Below are 25,272 nucleotides of genomic sequence, written 5' to 3'. Positions count from 1 at the left end.
CATGCCACCTGGTAACATGCCTGTCATGAGCACATGATCTTTTAAGTCTTAAATTTTAAAATGACTTCAAAGCTTTTGGAAACGGTTAGTGATCCACTGAGAGAAGAGTGCTATGGAAAAGCTAGAAGAAAGCAAATATTCTTTGAGCAGAAGAAAAGGAGGTGAGTACAAAAACTAAACTTAATCCATGATAGTCACAAGATTTTATACAAAACCATTCCATTGAAGCTGCATTAACATTTTTTTAGAATATTGCCAATGCGTTCATTAGAACTAACCTGTGGAATTGGGACAAAACACACATAATAAAATATTTTAATCGGTCAGTTTCTAATTTATCTCAGAAAAATAAAAACTTTTAAAATGGGAATTAAAGTATTTTAAATAAATTGAATAAATTCAAATAACTGTCAAATTCCCTCTGTTATCATGCATAGTATATTTTTGCAAATTAATGAAATATTCAGATAATACCCAAACAACAAATCAGCCAGGCACTCCGCCACCTTGGAATTATAAGGTTCTCTCTGCATTCTGAGCCGTTTTGAGATATTGAGCTTCAAAGTTTTTACACTCCATACTCCTTTGTAAATAGAAAAAAGTCCCAAAATGTACACAACTTTAAAAAACAAAACAAAAAAAAACAAAAACAATGTAATTAAGTTGTCACAGAATAACAATACACTATAAACCAAATAAGTTGGCAAAACCCAAAAAATGTAGCTATTCGGTTGCATCAAAATTTTTGAGTTAAGAAATTCAAAGTTTAAGTAAGCAAAACTGTCTCATACATTATTTTTGTACTCAAACATTTTAATTGCTCTTAACTTGAAATATTTGAGTAAGCTAATTCATACATTTAACTTAAAATATCATGTAAGATAATACATTTAACTTAAAATAGCATTCAAATATCTTTGGTAATGGAAACTTAGCCAGCTTTAAACACTATTAATCTCCAATTTAACATTTATCTTGCAAAAAATATATATACACATATACATATATACATTTAACTTTAGCATTTACTCTCCCGTTCGAGTGTCATGGCAAAGCATGCTGGGAAACAGAAATCCCAGCCCAGTTTCAGGTAAATTTAAGTTTGTCTAAATAAAAAAAAAAAAAAAAAAAAAAAAAAAAAAAAAATTCAGAAAACTCAAAACAATGAAATAGTTCAGTTTACATAAAATCAGTTTTGTGAACTCAAAAGACAAAGAAAGTTCTAAATACTCATAAAAGTTAATTTGTTTGAACTAATTTGTTTCATTTAAGTTGACTACTCAAACCAATTAATTATTTTGAGCGTTATAGAATAACTCAATTTTGACAAAAATGTCAGATAGAACCTTATAATTCCAAGGTCTATATACCTAAAAGTGCCCTTTTCCTTCCGTTTTAAGCAATTTTTTAGTTTTCCGATTAAAATAAATTAAATTGCATTTAAAATTAAAAGCAAAAGCAGTTGTTCACAGAGCAAACAATGGTATACAATGCCAGGTTTATTAGAAAGCTAGATTAGGAAACAAGCTAGAGCAAAGAAAAAAAAATGCAGAGAAGGAAATAACTGTATAAATAAATAATAAAGAAATTTTATATTACACAAGCAAATTTCAGAAAATATTTTTACCTTTATTTTTTTACCTTTTCAGGCAAAAAAAAGTAAATGCACATTAGGAGGCATTATCAGAAGGCATGACATTGTATCAGAAGCTGCAGGCAACTACGCTTGGTAGTGATAAGACAAAGTGACGCAGTCATGACGTCTCTTTTTCCATCAGTAACGGTGCTGACCGATGTCTTCATTGAAAATGATGACAATTCTAGTGTATGTTCCCTCCTCTGAATGACGCTAGCAGAAAATTGGGTCAACAGCAGCGTGCTCATACTAAAACAATGTCATTTTAAATGTTTGCGTGTTTATTTTAAAAATGCTTCATCATATCTTTTGTGGTTTTTCAAATTCACCATAACTTTAAATACAGGGCCTGCACAGAATGGAGAAAAACATGTTCTCGCTTGGCGGCACAGAGCAGAAGGAAGAAGGAGAGTCAGCTGTTCAAGGAGTTAACTGCTCTTCTGCCTCTGGACCCCAATATGGACGGTCAGAGAGACAAAGCTTCTGTCATACGTCTCACAATCGCCTACCTGCAGCTGAGGGGTCTTCTGAACACCCCAGACAACTGTACACAGTCCTCTCCTCCTTCACCAGGTAGAAAGAAAAGGGGTTGAAAGTAGAAAATGGGTTGAAAGAAAGCAAGTTTTCTAAAGGCCGTTGTGATTGTAGGAGTATCGGCTAAAGCTCATGAGAGGGAGTTGCTAGATTCTACCCTCGGAGGGTTTGTGGTTTTGTTGTCTTTGAATGGCAAGGTCATCTTCACCACTAAGAGCGTAACTACACACACTGGAATTAACCAGGTGATGTCACTAAAATGAAATGAATTGCATGTACTTGGAATGACTTTACTGGCATCTTCATTAAATCCCGTTTCTCTTCCAGATGGATTTGATCGGGAGGAGTTTGTTTGAGTTCTTGCATCCATGTGATCACATGGAGGTCAAAGACATCCTCACGAGACTGATGGGTAAGCACTTCTTGCTTGAAAAACCATGCTGGTATATGCTAGCTAGTGCCAGTGATTTGATTTGCTGCTAACATTTCAGGAAACCAAGGACAGCAGGAATGTGAAGTGCTCCTCAGAATGAAAAGTGTCATGAACCAGAAGCTGACTCCTTGGAAAGTAAGAATCGTTTCTTTGCATTGTTTGCAAAAGTAAAAAGACCGCACAATCTTCATTGTTTTCACTTCTTTGCTTTCACTCTCTGAAGATTATTCAGTGTACTGGAAAGAAAAAGTCATCAGCTACGCCTGGATCCAGTTGTCTGGTTCTTCAGTGCAGGGTTCTGCCCATGCAGGAGGTTGCGGAACTGGATGCAGCGCTGAATACGAGTACGTTTATGAGCGTACACAGCCCAGACATGAAGTTCACCTACTGCCAGTCAAGGTACAACCTTATGCATGCTGCTTTCACGTACAAAAAGCAAACTGCTTTGACAATTTTTGGGCCGTCTTTAAATTTGACGCTCTTTTTTGGCTCAGGGTTGTGAAGTTGACCGGCTTTCAAGACACAGAGTTGCTGGGCCAATCCATGTATCAGTACTATCATCCATCTGACTGCCAACAAATCCGCAAGGCACATGTTTGCTGTAAGATGGATTTCTTGTCATTTGTTTTCCACTTGTGTGCTTAATTTGACTTGTTTTTTTATGAAATATGTGTAAAATAAAAAAAAAATAAAACAATAATTTACATGTTAAAGTAAGAAGTCCTCACACAAAAGTGACAAAATTGAAAATGTCGTCATTATTTACTCAGCCTGATGCCGTTCCAAACCCATATTACTTTATTTCAAAGACTATTATTTTATTTTATTTTATTTTATTTTATTATTTTAATTTTAATTTTTTTTATTTAATTTTATTTTTTTATTATTATTATTATTTTTATTTTTTTTTTTTTCCAAACTGCTTCAAATCCAGCACCTCAGGCCATAGGCAGGAAAACATGGATGGCCATTTTTTTTTTATTTTATTATTATTTTTTTTTTAGCTCTTTTATATGAGAAAAGGAACTTTATACTTTTTTGGAATGACATGAGAATGAGTACATTGTGTGAGTAATTTTCATGAACTATCTCTTTAATAATGTTCAAATATTTGTCTGAAACAGTACTCTCCAAGGGTCAGGTGTCGACTGGGAAATATCGGCTGCTGCACAGACATGGTGGCTATGTTTGGGCAGAGACAGATGCGTCAGTGGTGTGCAACAGTTGTACTGGTGTACCAGAGAGTGTCGTCTGCATCAACTACATTCTTAGGTTAGAAAATTGGCACTAGCAATGCAAGGACATTGGTTCAACTCCCAAGAAATACACATACTAGACCTATACCTTAAATGTTTTGTAAGTTACTAAGGGTCCGTTTACATGACAACAATGTACTAAAAACAGAAAAGTTTTTCCTTTGTGTTTTTCGCATACAGATGACAACATTGTCAAAATGATCCCCGTTCACACGGATCAGCGAAAACAATTGTATTATGCATGCCAGGCCAGTAGTTGGCGATGTCACTTTGTAAAGAAACACTATGCGCCTACAGACTGAACACATAATACACATGCACATGATGTCACAGTTTTCACAAATTCTCGTTTTTGTAGTTTACAGAGAGACGATAATGGTATTGTTTTCAAAAACTTGAAAACGGCCACTAAGAATGAAAGGGGAAAAAGTTTTTATACATTTTGGTCGTTCATTTACAAGACGACTTGAAAAAGCAAACTTTTGAAAACTGGTTTCAAAGTGGAAGTTTTTGAAAACAATACCGTTATCATCTCTGTGTAAACAACAAAAACGCAAATTTGTAAATACGGTGACATCATGCGAATGCGTATTATGTGTTTTAAGTCTGTAGGTGCATAGTGTTTTTTTTTTTTTTTTTACAAAGTGACATCGCCAACTACTGGCCTGGCATGAATAATACAGCGTTTTTAACCGCTTCCACGGATCCATGTGAATGGGGATCATTTTGAAAACGTTGTCATCTATACGCGAAAAACGCAAAAACATTTTTATCACATCACTGTCATGTAAACATTCCTTAAATGTGTAAATGTATAAAGTTATGTTAAGTTTTATTTATTTATTTATTTTTTATGTGTAGTGGAGTGGAGAAGCCTGATTTTGCATTTTTACTGGAGCAGACAGAACAAGTTCTGAAACCACATGATTCACTTGGCCCAGAATCCCTTCCTGCCCCTTTTCCAATGTCTGCAACCCAGCAGGATGAAAACAGCCATAGAACTAAATCAAATGAGCACAGTAGTCCTACAATACCCCTAAAGCAAAGAGGTAAAATTAATAGATATTAAAATATCACAGGATATGATGTTATCAAAAATACAGGTTATCATGACGATGAACTCTTTTTGCTCAGAGGGTGACATACAGGAAGTTCATGACTGCACAGAGATCACACATAACACAGAAGAGTGCTGCAATTTCAACTGTGTGAGTACCCTTACAAAATGTACTTTATATATATATATATATATATATATATATATATATATATATATATATATATATATATATGCACACACCATGGTACTGAATTATTACTGATTCTTCAGTGTCACATAATCCTTCAGAAATCATTCTAATACTGATTTGCTGCTCAAGCAATTATTATCAATGTTGAAAGCAGTTGTGCTGGTTAATGTTTTTGTGGAAACAGGATTCAGGATGCTTTGATGAATAGAATGTACAATACAGCAGCATTTATTTGAAATAGAATTTTTTGTAACATTAAACATGTTTACTGTGACTTTTGATAAATTAGGTGCAGCCTTGCTGAAAAATAATACTGAACTCAAATTTTTAAATGGTAATGTACATAGTTGTGAAAACCTTCCTATTTGCTGTGCTTTAATGTAGGATCTGTGTGAGTTAGACTTGGACAGTCTCGCTCCATACATTCCCATGCACGGAGAGGATTTCCTGCTAACTCCCATTTTAGATGAGATGGTGGACAACGCCGAACTAAATGTGTGTGGACCATCATTCAACAGTCCACATCAAAAATTGGACCCTCGGTTGCAAAATTCAGAGGGAACAGTCTTTCTACCTGTGAAGAGCCTTACAGATACCCAACAAAGTGTCAGTCATTATGTTCTAACAAACAGGTGTGTCTAATAAGAAAGCTCATTTTCTGGTGTGCAATCATTTTGCAATTCATTAAACATACATTTCTTTTGTTATAGGATCACCAATACTAACCTGATATCAGCCAAGCAGTGGAATGACAGCTTAGATCTTGTGAACAGAATTTCAAAGGTACTGTGCTCATGTGCGTACAAATTACCTTTAAATAACAGTTAGTTCCGGTCCTCCAGTTTGATTAGTGGATTCATTCAACACAGAGACCCCACTGAGGAATGTGATTTCACCAAGTACAACACGTTCCTGGATCAGCATCTATGTTGATCCTGGAACAACATTCCAATCAACCAATCAGATTTGAGGTACAAGTTTAGAGTTTATGTTAAGTTCAGACTTAAAGGGGCTTAGGTGCTTCTATATCAGTGTTTTTAGCCTATAATTTCCTTCTGATAGGTATAAGTTAAGGATAGGATTAGGTTTAGGGGTAGGACTAAATTTCAGACAGGAATGTTGTTCCAGGATCAACAAAATATGTCGATCCTGGAACAAACAAAATCCGTTTAAACCCTGAAAATACATTCAAATGAAGTTCGTCATTAAGTAATTGGACTAATTTCTTCCTCCAGGTTTATAATTATAATTGTAAACAGAATAATCAATTCTTCTCTGCTGAAAGCAAGACATATCATCAGAAGGAAGATGTGCGGAAATTTACACAACCCAGCAGAACACAATGGAAAATCGGTAAGAGATTGCTTCCAGACTTCAATAAAACAATATTTTGTCCTATTATATTACACATTTTCAATTTCCACTAGATGGATCAATACCGAGGTCATGTCGTGAAGGCCTGAATCCACTTGGATCAAAGTTTAGATCGCTTCTGGAGAATCCCAAGCGCCATCCTCAGAACAGAAAACACCATACTGATGTAAAAATGGACCCAACACATATGACTCTACCTATTTTGAGTGGGTGGGAGTGTGAGGTCAATGCTCCTCTTGACCCCACATCATATTTGCTTCAAGGGACAGAAATTACAGCTGTTCTGGACCAAGTGGCCTCAAGAGTATCTTGGTGCTGATCCAAAACAAGACTTACGATAACAACGCTTGGCAGTAATCAATCAACACCAACAAGCATTGCCTTAGTGTACATTACTGTGATGGGAGTAAAGTTTTTATTCATCTTGGGCTTTGTGCTATAAACGACTCCTTTCGAAGTTACAGTGTAAATAGTACAGTAGTGGCCAAATGATGACCTGCCTAAGAAAATCTTCCACCGTTTATTGAAATATTATTAAAAAATGTTACAGATTGTGTAAGTATAATGTGTAGTTGTGCTTGGAATCAATTATTTAATTTGTGATTGTGCATTGAAACTTCAATTGAAATTGAATAATTGTTTGAAATGCAAGTTATACACAAAGAAATATATTTGCGTGTGTGTGTGAAGTGTCATCTGAATGGTGTACATTGACAAGACTGTACTAATTTCTTTTTCATAAAATCTGTTTTAATTACACAGTGTGAGTGTCACCCCTTTTTGAAATGACTTGACTACTGGACACCGTGAGAATCCTCAAGTTCATTAAAGGTGCCGTTGAACGTTTTTTTACAAGATGTAATATAAGTCTAAGGTGTCCCCTGAATGTGTCTGTGAAGTTTCAGCTCAAAATACCCCATAGATTTTTTATTTTTTTTTTATAATATTTTGAGGCATTATTAGAAATGCGCCGATTCAGGGTGTGCGGCCCCTTTAATTGCTCACGCTCTCTGCCCCCCCAGAGCTCTCAACTCTATCACTGCATAAACAAAGTTCACACAGATAATATAACCCTCAAAATGGATCATTACAAAGTGTTCGTCATGCAGCATGTTTTATCGCGTAAGTACAGTATTTATTTGGATGTTTACATTTGATTCTGAATTAGTTTGAGGCTGTGCTCTATGGCTAACAGGCTAAAGCTAACATTACACACTGTTGGAGAGATTTATAAAGAAAGTTGTGTTTATGAATTATACAGACTGCAAGTGTTTAATAATGAAAATAACGACGGCTCTTGTCTCTGTGAATACAGTAAGAAACGATGGTAACTTTAACAACATTTAACAGTACATTAGCAACATGCTAACGAAACATTTAGAAAGACAATTTACAAATATCACTAAAAATATCATGATATCATGGAGAATGTCGGTTATTATCGCTCCATCTGCCATTTTTCGCTGTTGTTCTTGCTTGCTTTCCTGCATAACATCTGATGATTCCGCTGTGCACATCCAGATGTCCTGCCCTTGTCTAATGGCTTGAACATGAGCTGGCATATGCAAATATTGGGGGCGTACATATTAATGATCCCGACCGTTAACAGTCGGTGTTATGTTGAGATTTGCCTGTTCTTCAGAGGTCTTTTAAACAAATGAGATTTATATAAGAAGGAGGAAACAATGGAGTTTGAGACTCACTGTATGTCATTTCCATGTACTGAACACTTGTTATTTAATTATGCCAAGGTAAATTCAATTTTTAATTCTAGGGCACCTTTAACTGCTGACTCTGAAGATACGCTAGTAGCGTTTGATTTGATGATGAAAAAAGAGTCGAGTATTGATCCACAAGTTGCTTCTTTTTTGATGGACAGGTAAGGGAATCAATGATTGTGTAGACTGCTGTCTAAAACTTAGAAACTTAATAGTTTCAGTGTAATTTGATAGATGGCAATGCAGCATCTAACACCATTGTGGTATTGGTTATTAAAGTACACAAAGAACAGCGATAGCTAAATAACTACTGAATACACTTATTTTATAATACATTAATACAGACATATTCAATGCTAACAAATTCAACAAAAACAAAAATGCTTGTAATACACAAATAACAGACCCGTTTAATCGCAACAGCTTTTAATGAGGAAAAAAGAAGCGTGTTCTACAGAAAATTGTCAGAATTAAGAAATTAATCAAGGGATTTAAATTCACACACAGGACAATGTTTGTATATACACATCACTTGTTGCGACTTTATTCATTTAAGAGACAGCTAAAATTAGTACATTTTCTTTAAGAAATCTTCTGTGAAAGACTGGTTCCTGATTATAGATTTATTTTGTAATGGTGTTCCTGTGAAAAGAGGAAGATAACACCAATTAACAACCAGAATATAGATAGAATGGAATGGAAATGGTGAAATACATACGCATTCATGCTCTTCCCACTGCCACTCAGCACAATGTAAGGAGTTTTCTGGGACTTCTGCTTTTCCTGCAGAAGAGCGACGGTGCCCAGAGGAGTGTCACTGCTGCTCATCTTCTTCAGCAGCTGCAGGAACAAAAAAAAACAATAGTTTGACAAAACAGATCAATTAATTTACACCAAAAAGATCAATTAAAAGGCCTTGTTCAAATAGGTTTTTTTTTCTCTCCGTTTTGGCCTTCTGTCCACAGTGAGAAGCATTTTTGTCCTGCGAAAACTAAGCTTTTTGAAAACACTCTCCAAAGCAAGTTCGGTCATGTGACGCATATTGAACTGATATGCATGTTTTATGCCGCTATTGACTTGCCCACAGTTGCCAAAATGTTACTTTGCACATTCTTCATATCACAGTCCTGCAAACATGACAGAAAATTTACTCGCAGTTGCTGTCATGTGGCAAAACATGAGAGCGTTTTAGACCGAACATATAATGGTGAGATATTTTACTAAATAAAATGATCCTGCCAGAAGAATTGCATGAGAAATGTATTATGTCTGTTCCATCTGTATCATCTCATTGAGCTTTTTTGAGGTTTTCCGCATGCGCAATAAGGTGAATTTAAAGGGTTAGTTCACCCAAGAATGAAAATTCTGTCATTAATGACTCACCCTCATGTCGTTCCAAACCCGTAAGACCTCCGTTCATCTTCGGAACACAGTTTAATATATTTTAGATTTAGTCCGAGAGCTTTCTGTCCCTCCATTGAAAATGTATGTACGGTAGACTGTCCATGTCCAGAAAGGTAATAAAAACATCATCAAAGTAGTCCATGTGACATCAGAGGGTCAGTTAGAATTTGTTGAAGCATCAAAAATACATTTTGGTCCAAAAATAACAAAAACTACGACTTTATTCAGCATCGTCTTCTCTTCAGGAATCCTTTCCATTGAATTGATTCCGTTGAATTGATTCCATTGAATCCTTTCATCTGTCGGCGTTGGTAATGCACTTTTACATAATTGTTTTTGGCGATTAGGACATCTGCGACATGTACACTTACGTACCATTTTAAAAAATATAGCAATACCAAAATACAATCAATGTAGAATAGCTTGAAAACAGCGTGCGTCTCCCTCAGACTGTAAACGAAGCTCGGGCGCACCGGATAACACGTCAGCAGCATCTTACGTCAGCAGCATCTTACGTCAGCAGCGTCACTGCGGAGTCGTGAACCACACTCCGGAGCAGATGGGGGCAGTAATGCACCAATAAGCTGGATGCCAATCGCCGTAAAACAGGAAAGAAGCAGCAGCAGAGTCGTGAACGAGAATTGACAACAGACCCGGAAGAGAATACAATGCTGAATAAAGTCGTAGTTTTTGTTATTTTTGGACCAAAATGTATTTTCGATGCTTCAAAATGTCACGGATGTCCTAATAGCCAAAAACAACGATGTAAAAGTGCATTACCAACGCCGACAGATGAAAGGATTCAATGGAATCAATTCAATGAAAAGGATTCCGGAAGAGAATACAATGCTGAATAAAGTCGTAGTTTGTGTTATTTTTGGACCAAAATGTATTTTTGATGCTTCAACAAATTGTAACTGACCCTCTGATGTCACATGGACTACTTTGATGATGTTTTTATTACCTTTCTGGACATGGACAGTCTACCGTACATACATTTTCAATGGAGGGACAGAAAGCTCTCGGACTAAATGTAAAATATCTTAAACTGTGTTCTGAAGATTAACGGAGGTCTTACAGGTTTGGAACAACATGAGGGTGAGTCATTAATGACATCATTTTCGTTTTTTGGTGAACTAACCCTTTAATGTTTTCCATGTGGATGAGAAACTTTTGGAAAATGCTTGAAAACACTAGCATGGATGGAGAGCATTTTGAAATGAAAACACCATTTTCAAATATATCCAGATTAATGTAGACATAGCCAAAGTGACGATGAAATCAAAATTGACAATTATTTTTTCTTTTTTTCCACAAGATCGCAGCAATAGCAAACGACAACGATCAAAACAATTTCTGATGGACAATCCAGTCCTCCATTTTTTCTTGTTCGAGAAACCATGTGTGTCACAAATCGCGACTTCCGTTTCATGCCGACTTTAATGGTGCTGCTTGTCCCAATATGCTTGGCGATGTGAAGAAAACATACCGCCTCTTCCTCAAGCTTTTTCATTCTCCGTTCCGTCTTCATCTTGCCAGAGCCCTTCCCGTGGAACCGATGGGACAGCTGTCTGAAAGCCTGGAGGATGACACGTGAAGCTGAGCATTCATAGCAGTGATATCTAATAACGTCATAGGTGAAGAACTACATGTGCACAAACCTCTTTAGGGGTCAGCTTGCGACCAGATTCATCAACATATTCAATCTTGACATCAGGCTTATAGTTATCCTTTTCTTTGAAATCCTGAGTGAAGCCTCTGTACTCCTCCCTCCTGCTGTACTTGTCATCAATATTCCTGCAGTACAATGAAAAAGAAATAAGAACATCTTGGCTTTTTCAAAATAAGAAAGAACCACTGGGGAAAGTATTGCTACTTCTACTAACATCTTGTCTTCGATGCAGTAGTTATCGTTTGCCAGAACTGGTTTTGTGGCTTTGACACGAGCCACCTTCAGCATCTGTGTGTCCAGCAGCCCTGAAAGGGATACATAAAAATACATTTGTAAATCAATTAGACATTTATTATCCATTCTATCTAGTTCAGATTTGGCTGATCTCTCACCCTTATTTTTGCACAGAAGCAGAGCGGCAGAGAGACCAGAGTTCACAATTGGTTCTTCATCCAGAATAGTTGTGGATGCCGTTGAGAACTATAACAGAGGACAAGATTAAAGAACAAGTTTCACATTTCAACTGAATCGCTGTCAGTGAGGCGAGCGGAAGACTCACATCTGCATGGATTTTCTCCTCATCCAGGTTGACGGTGCTCCAGCCCACGTTGTCATCCATATCAGAGTCTGACTGTCCACCTCCTTCTTTCTCAACATCCTTTTCAAAGTCCTGTGTGACCCAAACAAATCAGAACCATCAAGATTTGCAGGTGATTCTACCTATAACAAGTGGGAAGGGTTGGGATGGTTTGTACCATAATATCCTCTTGGTCCTCTCGGTTGCCTGACAGCCCGTAGGTTGGGATGTCTCCAAGAGTACGACAAAATTCAGAGGTGGCATTGAAGACAATGTTGTTCCTTTTGTCTGGGTCATTGTCGTCATCCTCTGCCGTCCTCATGTGCTTCATGTGCTCAGCCACCTGAAAAACACCACATACAAAGGAAACAGTTGAATACATTTTTTCTCAGCATTTTATTGTTAATTAACCCTTCGCCGGGAGTTTGATTGACAAGCGATCTAACCAATCATAATGCCGAATCCGCCATTTTCTCTGACAAACAGTCAGGAGTTAGAAGATTAACCTCGGTGGACTTGAACTTGAAAAATGGTGTGTATTTACGTTTTTCCGCGTTTTCAACAACATTCCTTCCCATGTTCATCCATGTTTATTTGACGCTATAAATTAACTAGTAGGAAGAGATGATCGGTTCACAAGCTGCTTGAGCTGAGGCACTACAGCAATCTGTCACGATACATTAAAGAGCCACAAAATGTTTTTATTGTTCGAATTTCTTAAAAAAAAATTGGTTTAATATCATAAGTAACCTGCTCTGTCTTGTCTGTCGACTTCTTGTCAGTGTCCTCTTTGCTCCGTGATGTATTTTTCACTGCGTGTGGCATGACCGCGCCATGGCCTGTCAGACAAAGCAACTAAGGGGGGGCGGGTCTTTGCGAAGGATCAATTATAAGGGCTGCCTCCAACTAAAGATTTTTCAATTCAGCTAGTAGTCATGCATTTAAGATATAAGTCGACTTTTCGCACGTTTATATTACTTGAATTACTTACCGCTCTCAAGTGCACACATAAAGCTTACTGCAAAGCACCGGCAATAATGATTATGAATGTGTTGGGAAAAATAGCAAGGAGACATTTTAATTATTTATTAATTAACTAGTGTTTTCTGAGTCAGTGTCTCCTGCAAAGATTAAGTTAGCGATGCTGCCTTGCCATCTCATCTGCACGTGCCTATAGAGAGAAATGCACCTTTCTGATTACATAAGCAGAGTGTATTTCTTTGGATTTGATTTGGTTTGTTCGAAAGTAGACATATCAAGCTTTCTATAGATATATTTCTCATGTCTGTGAGGCATGTAACCTATACGTTGAGTTTCGGTTAATTTTTGTCACACGCTCCATTTCACAGAGACGGCAGAAAGCGCATCCTGTTTTTTTTTAATTTATTTTACAAAAGGCACAATGTTTTGTTGTTATGAGTTTACACAAAAGTAGACCCCTTTTCAGCTTGAATGAAGCAGATAAAAGTAATACATCATTCAAAGAGTAGTGCATGACCATAAGAGTTGTTTCCTCTGTATTTTAAGTTGTTTCAACTGTTATCAGGAAAAATGAAAGTGATCGCATTCACACTCCGCACAAACACTTGGATATGCGCCTCATAGCGCACATTTATCAAGGTTAATGTTAGAGCCATGTAAAGATGCTACTACTGACATGTTTCAAATGATAAGCCATATTTGAGGTCGATGGATGATATGCAAATGTTTGGATTCCCTGCCTGACATACTGTAATTAAAACAAGGACCCGCCGTTAACGATCTGTCCCTAACAGATTGCGTTACTTTGCCGCATTGAGACTAATCAACTAATAAAATTTTGGTCGACTAATCCTCTTCTAGTCGACTATTAGGGGCAGCCCTACTAATTATTATAGACATTTCACTTTTGTAATTTCACTGACTTAATTCAATAGTAATATATAAAAGTAAAAGTACAACAGGGAATTGCATGAAAAAAAGAGGGATGAACAGTCAAAGACTTTAGAATGGATGAAACCCTGTAAATCCTATGTGTCTAAACGGTAGCGAATAAAATGTGTGTCTGTGCACTGCAATACAACAACAACAACAACAACAACAACAACAACAACAACAACAACAACAACAACAACAACAACAACAACAACAACAACAACAACAACAACAACAACAACAACAACAACAACAACAACAACAACAACAACAACAACAACAACAACAACACATGGCCTTGGGCCTTTGAACAATTAATAAAAATTTGGATTTTTATCCTGCATTGTTAAAGAATTGCTTCAGGACTGAAAAGTGCTGACCCTTTCTCCCGAGTCTTTGAGCATCTGTTTTTGTCTGAGTTTCCTCTGTTTCTCAAGCTGTTTCTGGAGCTCCTGCTCGGCTTCATCCTCTTCTAATACAGTAGACTCTGGAGGGACAAAGTCCTCTGAGAAAGACAAGGAGAAAGAGTAAATGCAGAGAATACTGATGCAATTCATTTGAATTTCAAAGGAAATCCCCATAGATAGAAACAGATGCCTTCAGAAAACGAAAAATTAGGTTTTAACTTTGTACATTAAAAAGTTGTTACCGTCATCACTTATGTCCATGTCTGCCATTCTAATGTCATCTGACTTTTGGAGGACATCACTGAGCTTGCTGCTGGTTTGCACAGCAACATCCCCAAACTCCACCCCCTCCTCCTGATCCTCTTGCTTTCTACCTCGACCTCGAGACCTGAGAGCAAGAACCAGTTTTTAGTTTAAAGAAATGTGGTGTCACTGGAGTATTCAACAGCAAGCAAGTGAAGGCTTTACCTGGAACCAAAATCTGTGCTTCGAGTGTCATCGATCAAGAGGTCACCAGCCTTCTCCTTCTTTCTGATTTTCTTAACTTTGCGTTTGGTCTTCTTAAAGCCGACCTAATGTGGCACATGGCAAAAAATGAGTCAAGCATAAAATGAAACTTAAATCTGAGTGCACATAAACAAACATCTTTCTCACCATTTCCTGTGGCGTGTAGTATTCAGTGGCGAGGGTAAGAGAAGGCATGTCCAGAGACTGAGCCTGATTGCGCAGGTTTTCTCTGATGGCCTGCAGCTCTCGCTCTCTCTCACCCCCGACAAAACCTCCAGCACTCAGCCTGAAACTCTTCTTCTTCTCCCCCTCAATCTCCTCATCATACTTGGACAGCACAGACTTTGGCTTGAACTGGAAAGAAAAGAAGACACAGGAATGTTACACTTAAGTAAGAGCACTGTCAGTCAATATCAGTGATGTTTTAATAGTGGAGATTTGCTCATTATCTCTAACATTATAATGTTGTGATGCCAAAATGACAGAGTTAAATTGCTCCCCCCACTGGATTGTTTTCACAATGTATTGTTTGATTCTAAATCATGGTGAGTTTCCTTCAAAGCAGCAGCTGTTTACCCCTGTTGCTTGGTAACGATGACACAGAAGGCGGCGGAAAAATGAAGTGTTGCTCACATCACTTTTATATTTTGTTTTTTGAATCTTTGGTTTTGTTTCCAAAGCATCAGCACATAACGGCACTTGAGTCTATCTGCCTGCAAATTTTCTAAAGGATGCGGGAGTCTATTTCTGCTGAAGGCGAGCAAAAAATTACATATACATTCTCTCTGCTTGCAGTACATCAGTCAGGCTTATCAGCAAAGTGACTGAAAACACACACAAACACATTTTTTATTAAATCATATGTCATAAATAACCTGGCAACCCTCGAAATGGCTTTCACAACAAAACCAGTCCAATTGCTTCTCAAAATTAGCCCAACCACATTTCAAGGAGGGTCCTGTGGTTAAAAACAAAAAACAAACAAAAAAAAACAACAACGCATTTCGGGGGGTAAAAATCAACGTTTTTGGCAGGGTTCCCCTGTTGAAATTCAGATTCCGTGGGGTTAAATATGTTATTAAGGGTCGGTTCAACCCGCGGCAACAGTGTTAAAGCAAAGACTATATAATAACTCAAGACATGTCACTCGTATTGTTTTGAATAGGAGAAAGTGCAATGCGCAATATGGCAGAATAAGTCCCGCCTTCTAAATAAGAGCCAATCGCCGACTGATAAAGTCATCGAGTCACTGCAGCGGCTGTTAGAAGCTCCGGTTCTATTTATTTATTTATTTTATTTTATTATTTTTTTTTATTGTGTGGTCCGAGACAGTGTTGTTTGTCTGTTCTGTGTTTATTTTTGGAAAAAACTAAAATAAAATATTCAAAAAAAAAAAAAAAAAAAAAAAAAAGAAGCTCCAGTTACTATAGAAACGGTCAGACACACGCCTCCGAAATGAGACACAAGAGACACGCATTTAGGACTGCGCATGACCTTGATCCAGCCTGAAAAATACAGTTTCTTGTCATGATTCGAGCCTTTACAATGAAAATTATTGTTAGATTTCATTGATGATTTCAAATTTAATCGAAAGCTTGCCAAACAGCTTTGGAGAATTTGATGTTTCCCGGTTCAAAGAGATAGGAGCCGCACTTGAACGCCTGAGAGGCATTTCAAAGATGGCCACCGAGTGAAAAGACTTGTCTTAAAGGGACTTTGGTTAAAGTAGCCCAATTTTGCAGGAAAACCGTGGACTTGGCAACACTGGTTTATTCTGTGTTTTAGTACAATTGCATTTGTTTCAGAAGCGTGCCGTACTGGAGCTCACATGAACCGTACCACAAACAACCCTTTTTATGCGGACTTGAGTTTGAAAAACACCGTTCACATCATCCAAACGAACTCTGACGTTAATTGAATCCGAGTGCGCACCAGTGTGAAAGCACCCCAAATGTGTTTTAATGCATTTAGTGAATTTCATAACAGGCAATCTTACAACGACCATGTCATCCACACTCTCCTCTTCTTCATAAGGTTTATAATCTGGCTTCTTTTTCTTCAGCTCCACATTTTTCTCCGCTTTCTCTTTGTCCACCAGACCCACATTCACCAGCACGTCTTCCTTCTCCTCCAGAACACCTGTGAAAATCACCCACACAGAGAAACAGTGAGTGTGCCTGCAGGAGAGTGTGTGTAGATGCCATCAGTGATTTAGCAGATGCTTATTCATCTAAAGCAACAATACATTTACCCACCATCTCAATCATCATCTTGTTAGCTTACCTTTGTCTTCTAGAGTTAAGACAACCGTTTCTCCCTCTCTGAAAGAGTCCATCTTGTGTTGAACCTTAAGCCCTTTGAGATGGTTTGAGCTGTACGAGTCCTGGTTAGTAAAAACAGCTAAACTGTATTAATACATAAATGGATATGCAATAATATCTATACTATTATATATGTTTGTTTGTTGTTTTTTTTAAAGAGAAACCTTCCCATTAACAACAGTTACATGATCAAAGCTAGTTCCTTTCACTGCTGATTAAAGCAGTGGTTCTCAATAAGCTAAAATAGATAAACATCAAGATATTTCTTATTTTAATTGACCCCTTCAACAACCATCATATTTATTTAAGAGACCTGGGTTTTTGAAGAAGGTTTAATCTTAAAAGGTGTGATTTCTAGACCTGGAAAAGTCATGTGCATTAATAAAACAAGTCATGGAAATTAATCAGTATGAATATAATTTTCTAGTTATGCCAAACTCTGAAATATTTTATTGGGTAGAAATTGCTAATTGTGAGTAAAAAAATAAAAATCCATTCATTCATTAAAGCTTCTGGAACTATGGAATTTATTTTGAAATATCTACATTTATACATTATTACAGAATTATTTTAATTGTATTATTTTAACAATCTGAAAGTCTGAAAATGAGTAGCTTTGTCATTGCAGCAGAAATACCAGAAATATTTAGGGGGCCTTTAAATATTGCTTGAATATTGGGGCACTTGGGAGTCAAAAAGGTTGAGAACAGCTGGATTAAAGTCTAGGGAATAGCAAGAAAAGGTCACACACCCTCTTTTCCTGTGCAAACTCCTGCTCGACCAGATTGCTCACACCGAACTCTTCATCCATCTCCTCTAGGAGCTTGGCCTGTTAAGAGAGGGATTACACACAAGACAAAATAAAAAGACTGATAGAGGAAAAGCGAGACACAAAGCTAGCCATCTGGTTGTCTATTCTCACCCTCTTCTCCGCCAACTCCTTCTCCTTGGCTAGTTTGCGACTCCTCTCCACCCAGGCAGCTGTGTCGTCCAGCCATGGTTCATCATCTCCAAGCGCCTTTACCTTCCTGAAAACATAAAATTCAGTCCAATTTATTATTTGATTTAGTCTGAATAACACAGAATTACAATATTGTAAGTTGCAGGTGGTCACAATATCCTACCCCAGTTTCTGATTGAGCAGACGCTTCTCTTTGAGAGCAGCCAGTTTCTCTCTCATCTCGGCCTGCTGTTTGATATGGACAGGATTGATGGTCTCAGCCAGGAGGGGCTCCTCCTTGGTTCCACTCTCTGAGGAACCAGCAAACAATCACAGATTTAGATGAAAAGCTTCAAACAAGATTGCATTCAAAGCAATAAAATACATACACTAACATTCTACAGTTTGGGTCAGTAAGATATTATTAATGTTCTTAAAAGAAGCCTCCCATACACAAAGCTGCATTTATTTGATGAAAAATACAGTAAAAACAGTATTATTATGAAATGTTATTACAATTTAAAATGACTTCTTTCTATTTTAATATTTTCAGCATCATTACTCCAGTCTTCAGAGTCACATGATCCTTCAGAAATCATTCTAATATGCTGATTTGCTGCTTAAAAAACAACATGAAAACAGTACTGTTTCATATTTTTTTTGAGAAATCTTGATTCTTTTTTTCTCTGAGGAATAGAGAAGTTCAAAAGAACTGCATTTATTTGAAATAGAAATCTTTTTGTAACATTATAAATGCATTAACTGTCACTTTTGAATGATTTAATCAAGCCATGCTAAAAAGTTTTTTTTTTTTAAATAAAAAATAAAATCGTACTATAACCAAACTTTTTAACAGTAGTGTAAAAAACAGTGCTTTGATGTAACAACCACAAAATTCTTACCTTTCTTGCTTTCATTGAGATCAAGGGGTTTTAAACCTAGTTTGGCCCTCAGTTTACTGTAAAACAAAGTAATGACATTTAGTAAAATATACATATATATGCATTTAAATTAATTATATTTTTCTCTCCCGTAATTACAAATGACAGTGTGCTACAAAACATACTTGGTCTCTTCAATGCTGAGTGAAGCATCACCACTTGCAGATTTGGGACCTGGCTCTGCAACAATATGTTGACATACATGAATACCATCCAATGCCTTGACATCTACCAAAGCCTTAGAGATTGTTGCAGACCATAAATATTGTAGGACAAAGATATGTATGGGCTACCATGGTGAATTTTAGTAAGAAATAACGCTGTCTCACAAAATTTAATCAGATGCCCACCTAACAAACTATTGCCTGGTTTCAGAGAAAAGGCTGAAGTCTATTCAAAGACTGAAATGCATGTCTGAGCCGTTTTAACTCAAAGCAACACATCCCTTAAAACATGTCAGTGCCATTGTTTTGTCTCAGGATGCACACCAGTAATGTGTTTTTTTCTAAGGCACATTTATAAAAGCTACTTAGATGTCCTAATTTGAGCCTAATCCTGATTTAATCTAAGCCCTGTCTGTGAAACCAGGCCTATGAGGCAGTCTAAAATTTTCATTTTGATGACAGTACTGCAAAGTTAACACAGTTTTACTGTAGTAATTAGTGAGCAACTATGGGGTGGACAGGATGACTGACCGCTGCTGTCCTCGAAAGCAGGATCAAGCTTCTCTTTCTTGACTCGCGGTTCTGCATTGCTCTTTTCGGCTTTACCGCTTCTGTCTCTCTCTGTCCCCCGGCCGCTCCTCTCTCTGGAACGAGATCTCTTTCTCTTCTCTCGCTCCCGGTCCTTCTCCTTATCTCGGTCCTTGTGACGGTGTTTCTTGTGCTCACGGTGCCGGTCCTCAGGATCCCGGTCTTTCTCCTTTTCTTTGTGTTTCTTTGATGAACCCATATCGGTTCTGTTTACGGACTAAATGTGATGTGTCTCTCTAATGGACTTTAGTTGATTATAACACGGCAAATATTTACTAAATATCAACAGTACAAATACATCATAGTATCAGAGCCAGATTATATTAACCGAATTTTAATTAACGCATTATTTCGGATTTATTTTAACGGCAAAATGTAAACATTAAACATACACGACTAACACTACCGCAGTCACAGTCGTATGATGAACGCTATGCTGTTCTGATAACTTCCGGGTTAAATGGACAAAAAAGGGTGTTGCAGCGCCCCCTAGTATGGAGGCTGTTGGTCTGTACAACGCAGTCTTGTAGTATTCCACACTTTTTTTTTTTTTTTTTTTTTTTTTTTAATTTTTTTTGGTTTGTTTTAAAATACATAAACTTGTTTATATGGTATGAGAAAATATACTAATAACTTTTTGTAACATCTAGTAATTCGTAAAATGCAAAACTAATAATTGGCTTTTAAAATGTTCATTGTACTAAAGTCAAATAACCTAAATACTATACCATACTGTAAAATACATTTAATGTTAGATATATGAACTTATATATATCTTAGATACACACACACAAACACACACACACACACACACACACACACACACACATATATATATATATATATATATATATATATATATATATATATATATATATATATATATATATATATATAGTATATAAGTCTTAGGCCACCGCCGGCTTTGTTGTTTTAGCAATGTTTTAATGACCGTCCATATAAATTTTTTGGTCTTTATTACAAACAGAAAGTACAGGAAATATGTATACAAAAAGTAAAAACAGAAAAAAATCTGAACAAAATGGAGAGCCAAGTTCCTGCTATTGCTCAAGTGTAAAGTGTTTTCTTTTCTTTTTTCTTTTCTGTTTTTTAACACTGCATACAAATTTCCTGTATTTTCTGGTTATATTCTAATAAAGACACTGAGAAATAATTATATATGGTCATTATACCATTGCTAAAACAACATCTAATAAAGACTTTTGAATAGTACTGTATATATATATATATATATATATATATATATATATATATATATATATATATATATACACACACACACACACACACACACACACACACACACACACATATTATATATATAGTATTGCATTGCTTTCATGGAAAAAAAACTAATGGTTTACTAATGGTTAACAGCTTAACAGCTTTTATTTCAATATCTGTCTGTACATGTCTTAAGTAGGAATATACAAGCTTCTTTTGGCATGATTACTAACAAACATTTGGAGGATGAAGTTGTCTTTCTGATCAAACATAAAATAAGAGGGTCATTTCCACTAATAATAATAAACATACATTGACAGAAAGCATTTCAAAGCAAATGAAAACACAGAGATTACAATAATAAGTGACACAAACATAAAGAAATTCTTAGTCATAAAACTGCTTTTAAACATTCACATTTACATGAATCGGATCAATGCACAAACATTTAAAATAAATCATCAAAGTAAATTCTATGACCAATCAGCAAATCATACATTTTTCATTATTGTCATTCATTATTTCCCCTTATTATGTTTTGTTGTTGTAATTCAGCATGCCTCCAACGACACCAGGCTATAATTAGGCCCACAAGGCCTAAACCAGATGACAATGTCTGTGGGGTGTTCAGGCATCCAGATCATTTTGCAGAGGAGCACCTGTACTCCAATATCAATATAGTACTAGAGTCCAGATCATCTTGAATTATTTTTCCAGCCATTTCCACATTGGCAATTCTTGCAAAACAAAGGAAAATATGTGAAACTCAAACAAAGCATAAAATTCATATAGATTCCAAGTGTAAAAATATTGTCTAAAAATGTTCTACAACCTCTGAAACATTTCAGATACGTTTTTGTTTTTAACATAAAGCAGTAGCATATCTTTTTAAATACAAAGCTGAATTATGTTAATGACATTTTTTGATTTGTTCCATTATGAGATAACTCCTAATTGTGTTCGGGCCACAAACCTTGAAATCATAAAAATAAAAAAAATCACATAAGATGCCTCAATTGTCCACTAGATAGCTGATTCATTCTTATTCCATGAAACAAGAGCCATTTCACAACAACCCTCTCTTGTGAAGTCAACCATGTTGTATACATTGTGACTTGTTATGCCATTTTTAGCTTGTCTACGGTCTTGCCATCCTAATTTGATCTTCTCATAATGACCACTGCACACACAGCCCGACATCACAGAAAAATGAGGGCCTTTTATACAAATTAACACGCCCAGTTGGCATGACAATACCTTGTGGTAAAAACTAAAATAACTTTGATGTCCAGATCCCCGCTGCATCATTTACCTTCATTTGAATTCATGAACAAGCTGCCCTGCCTTACTCTAGCACTGCTGAGGAGGAACCTGTAGCTCCTTCCACAGCGTTAACATTTCTTTCGGGGTGCGTTTATGCACTAGGAGAACATTATGATATGCACACGGCTTCTCCCGCAGATCCTCTGGAAGGTCGAAGGTAAGGAAACCTGAATGATGAGTGGGGGACACCCCGAGCCTGTGAAGGCACATTCCTAAGTAAACATCGTCAATGGGAAACAAGCTGACCCAATGAGAGACCTCCTGCAGACGCTTGGCCAAAGCACCAGTGTAAACCACCCCACCGCCGCCTGCGTATGCCGGATACGCTCCCTTATAGAAGCTTTCAGGTATGTAATATTTAGTATCAGGCTGCCGATTGGGCCAGGCATTGGCAATAACATCCCCCACAATGAAATCGTCCCATCCTTTTGTTTTATTTTTATGTATTTTTTGAACTCTGACATGGTCTAAGTAGTCCAGCAGAGCCTTAGTCCTAACGAACACGTCATCATCTCCCTTGAAAATGAAGTGGACATGAGGACAGTGTTTTGAAAGCCAGTCCCAGAAGAGGACATCCTTCAGGGTGAGGTTGAAGAAAGTGTCTTTAAAATCCCACTGCAGGATGTCTTTATGGGTGCTGCTTTCCAACTTCAATAGGGCACTCAGGTCGGGATGAGGCCCTGTCTCTGTGTCCTGCCTTGCGAGCAAGAAGACAGTGCGTACGAACCAGCCTCTTCCTTCGCCGTGCCCTTGAATTTGTCCGCTCCTTCCCCACGTCTCTCGGATGGCCTGTCTGTTCTCAAAGTTTCCGACTTGTGACTTAACCGCCATTAAAAGGAACGGCGTTTCAGAGTCCTGTCCGAAACACAGGCTGGGTTGATCCATGAGGATAGCATATCGCCTACAGTGCATGGACAGGACAAAATCCTTCATTTGTTCAGGAAGGGTGTTAAAATCAGGCAGGTGAGACGCCCAAGCCTCATCTTGTTCACAGGCACCAGTTTCTCCTGTCTCTTGGGGTTGTATTTCAAGGCTTGGATCTTTGTACCTTGTATCGTTACCTTTCAATATGGGGTTGTGCTCTCTGTCCCAAATGTGCTGGAGGCGGTTCCACAGTGCCCCGTCCTCTAGTTTGAGATTCCAGAAGGGCCGAAGTGGATGGGATGCAGAGGCTTCCGAGTTTGCAGAGGCTCCAGTGGCAATGAAATGGAGGGGTAGCTGCGGTAGAGGAGGGGAGTAGGAGACAGCTACAAATATGGACACCATGATGTAGACCAACAGGTGACTTACCATCACACAAGGCAAGAGACACAGACATAGGATCTTTCCATTACACCTGGAGCGTGCCATGGACTGGAAAAGAATGGAAAACAAGAGGAAATGTAAATGGATATTTAATACATAGCATCAAATTTCAGTGAATTACAGATGAGAAAGATCAGAGAAGCCAAGATGTTTTTATTAGAGTAAAATACTAGGGCTTCTGCCACTAGGAGGAAGTCTCTGAAGTATTCCGTCTCCATGGTTTTGCCTCGTGAGACTCGTTATGTGCGCCTGACCAGGCAACGTCCACAGCATCCTACCGCCCATGATATTTACATCATGTACTTTAAGACCTGTACTTTACTCTGCATATGTAGAAGCCTAGCTTACAGCACTGTTTCGTTTATTTTCCCATGGGCAACTGAAGCACACTAATCTGAGATAGGAAAAAAAATAGAGTTTTCCTATTTTTTTCCACCAGGAAAATTTTCTTCCACCAGAGAAAACTATTTCCCATGACATTTTGGGATTTCATAATATTTCAGACACACTCAGTACTAGCTGTACTCAGAAAATGCATGATGAATTTACTCAATACATTAGTAATAAAACATAAATTAATTAAATAAAAATACATTTAAGAATATATTCAGCTTTTCAGCTGAAGTGACATATTCAACTATGAAATAGCTGAAAGATTATCTATTATCTTACAAAAAATCTTCTGTAATAGAAGTAATTCACAATACCGTCGGATTAGAGGTTTTGTTGCTGTGATGGTTTCAGCAAGTGCCTGTAACTTATCTGGAATTTTCTCTCCATGCAGTTCCCATCCTTTCTTGACAAGTCCTCAGAGGGCTCCGGTATCTTTCCATGCTGGTTATGGTGTTTTCCAGGAATGAGTAAATATTAAATTGTCCTTTTCTTGTGCAAACATTATGTCCTGGTTCTGTTGTTGGAGTGCTGAAATTAAACCATAGAGTAGGATTGCCTCTCAACGTCTTCACAGGTGCAGATACTAAATGAGAACATTTGCATGCCACAGGTGATTTGAAGAGGCATATAAGCCACACCCATCTATTACATGTAAATCCTGTTTGCATAATTCCTACTAATCACAAAGACTGAATTCTTCCTTATTGGAGGTACAAAGTTATCATTACATAAGAATGATGATTAAGTCATTTTTCTTATCCAAGTTAGCAAAGCAAAGAATATAAAATTAAGAAATATCACATAAAGCTGTTGACCTGAATATCAGCATGGCTTGGATTCAGTTGCAGGTAATCAAAGTCTTACTAAGTTAGAATTACTAAGTATTCAAAACAAGACCATGACTGGAATTGTGATTTTGATTTTATGGAACTGTTCAATAAACAGGAAGTCAATGCTGAGTGACACAATATTGCTATTTACTTTTACACAGGGATGTACTAAAAACGGAAAAGTTTTTACTTTGTATAGACATAAAATGTTGTCAAAATGATCCCAATTCACATGGATCATCGATAATAATTAAAAAACGCTGTATTATGCATGCCAAGCCAGTAGTTGGCAATGTCACTTTGTAACAACTACGTGCCTATAGGCTGAACACGCAATACACATGCACATGACGTCACCATTTTCTCAAATTCGCGTTTGTTGTTGTTTATATGGACATCGTAATGGTATAATTTTCAGAAACTAGCACTTTGAAATGTCTTCAGGCCCCCAAAACGCTGCTGTCATGTAAATAAAAGGCCAAAATGCGTAAAATAAGTTTTCCGTTTTTAGTTTTAAAACTGTGCCTTTTAAAACTGTCT

The 25,272-nt window shown here is 37.1% G+C and overlaps 3 protein-coding genes across 9 annotated transcripts; 1 reads left to right on the top strand and 2 right to left on the bottom strand.

Annotated features, from left to right (window-relative positions):
* Positions 1–23,364, top strand: hif1al2 (hypoxia inducible factor 1 subunit alpha, like 2). 7 transcript variants are annotated; one of them, XR_010893675.1, is made up of 19 exons: positions 1–161; positions 1,983–2,209; positions 2,285–2,415; positions 2,498–2,582; positions 2,662–2,738; positions 2,827–3,002; positions 3,098–3,204; positions 3,728–3,875; positions 4,721–4,908; positions 4,994–5,067; positions 5,494–5,741; positions 5,820–5,892; positions 6,345–6,462; positions 6,537–7,038; positions 7,246–7,314; positions 7,506–7,605; positions 8,258–8,362; positions 22,343–22,361; positions 23,309–23,364. XR_010893675.1 is itself a non-coding variant. In XM_067376855.1 (14 exons), the coding sequence occupies exons 1-14, from the start codon at positions 61–63 to the stop codon at positions 6,800–6,802; spliced, it is 2,019 nt and encodes a 672-aa protein (XP_067232956.1). In that variant the 5' UTR covers positions 1–60; the 3' UTR covers positions 6,803–7,228. The 7 variants fall into 7 exon arrangements, 1 of the variants encoding a protein (XP_067232956.1); XR_010893677.1 differs by lacking the exons at positions 22,343–22,361; positions 23,309–23,364 and adding an exon at positions 16,781–16,864 and having other exon boundaries at positions 6,537–6,649; XR_010893674.1 differs by lacking the exons at positions 22,343–22,361; positions 23,309–23,364 and adding an exon at positions 16,781–16,864.
* On the bottom strand, positions 8,449–20,094 carry sart1 (spliceosome associated factor 1, recruiter of U4/U6.U5 tri-snRNP). Its single transcript, XM_067376854.1, has 20 exons — positions 19,580–20,094; positions 19,010–19,064; positions 18,846–18,901; positions 18,128–18,254; positions 17,926–18,031; positions 17,755–17,832; positions 16,966–17,065; positions 16,679–16,821; positions 14,830–15,036; positions 14,644–14,747; positions 14,418–14,563; positions 14,149–14,273; positions 12,033–12,197; positions 11,837–11,947; positions 11,670–11,757; positions 11,492–11,582; positions 11,267–11,402; positions 11,095–11,184; positions 8,920–9,041; positions 8,449–8,843 (listed from the first exon to the last, which is right to left on the bottom strand). The coding sequence occupies exons 1-20, from the start codon at positions 19,833–19,835 to the stop codon at positions 8,825–8,827; spliced, it is 2,325 nt and encodes a 774-aa protein (XP_067232955.1). The 5' UTR covers positions 19,836–20,094; the 3' UTR covers positions 8,449–8,824.
* On the bottom strand, positions 22,011–23,585 carry si:dkey-175m17.6 (N-acetyllactosaminide beta-1,3-N-acetylglucosaminyltransferase 2). The gene has a single exon (XM_067376857.1). It carries the CDS (start codon positions 23,552–23,554, stop codon positions 22,232–22,234), a length of 1,323 nt encoding a protein of 440 aa, XP_067232958.1. The 5' UTR covers positions 23,555–23,585; the 3' UTR covers positions 22,011–22,231.
* Between the last annotated feature and the right edge of the window lie 1,687 nt (positions 23,586–25,272).

This window comes from Chanodichthys erythropterus, chromosome 22 (assembly GCF_024489055.1).
Source record: "Chanodichthys erythropterus isolate Z2021 chromosome 22, ASM2448905v1, whole genome shotgun sequence".
Lineage (NCBI taxonomy): Eukaryota > Metazoa > Chordata > Actinopteri > Cypriniformes > Xenocyprididae > Chanodichthys > Chanodichthys erythropterus.
The sequence above is the reverse complement of the archived record's forward strand: the minus strand, read 5'-3'. Positions and strand labels throughout refer to the sequence as shown.

Excerpts from the sequence above, each read along its gene's own strand:
- sart1 (XM_067376854.1), bottom strand. The coding sequence starts at position 19,835 with ATGGGTTCATCAAAGAAACACAAAGAAAAGGAGAAAGACCGGGATCCT. Across the intron at positions 18,255-18,845 it reads TCTCAATGAAAGCAAGAAAG|AGAGTGGAACCAAGGAGGAG; the intron begins GTAAGAATTTTG and ends CTGGTTCCTCAG. Across the intron at positions 14,564-14,643 it reads AGCACAGATTTTGGTTCCAG|GTCTCGAGGTCGAGGTAGAA; the intron begins GTAAAGCCTTCA and ends TCTTGCTCTCAG.
- hif1al2 (XM_067376855.1), top strand. The coding sequence starts at position 61 with ATGACTTCAAAGCTTTTGGAAACGGTTAGTGATCCACTGAGAGAAGAG. Across the intron at positions 2,583-2,661 it reads CATCCTCACGAGACTGATGG|GAAACCAAGGACAGCAGGAA; the intron begins GTAAGCACTTCT and ends CTAACATTTCAG. Across the intron at positions 3,205-3,727 it reads CCGCAAGGCACATGTTTGCT|TACTCTCCAAGGGTCAGGTG; the intron begins GTAAGATGGATT and ends TGTCTGAAACAG.
- si:dkey-175m17.6 (XM_067376857.1), bottom strand. The coding sequence starts at position 23,554 with ATGGCACGCTCCAGGTGTAATGGAAAGATCCTATGTCTGTGTCTCTTG.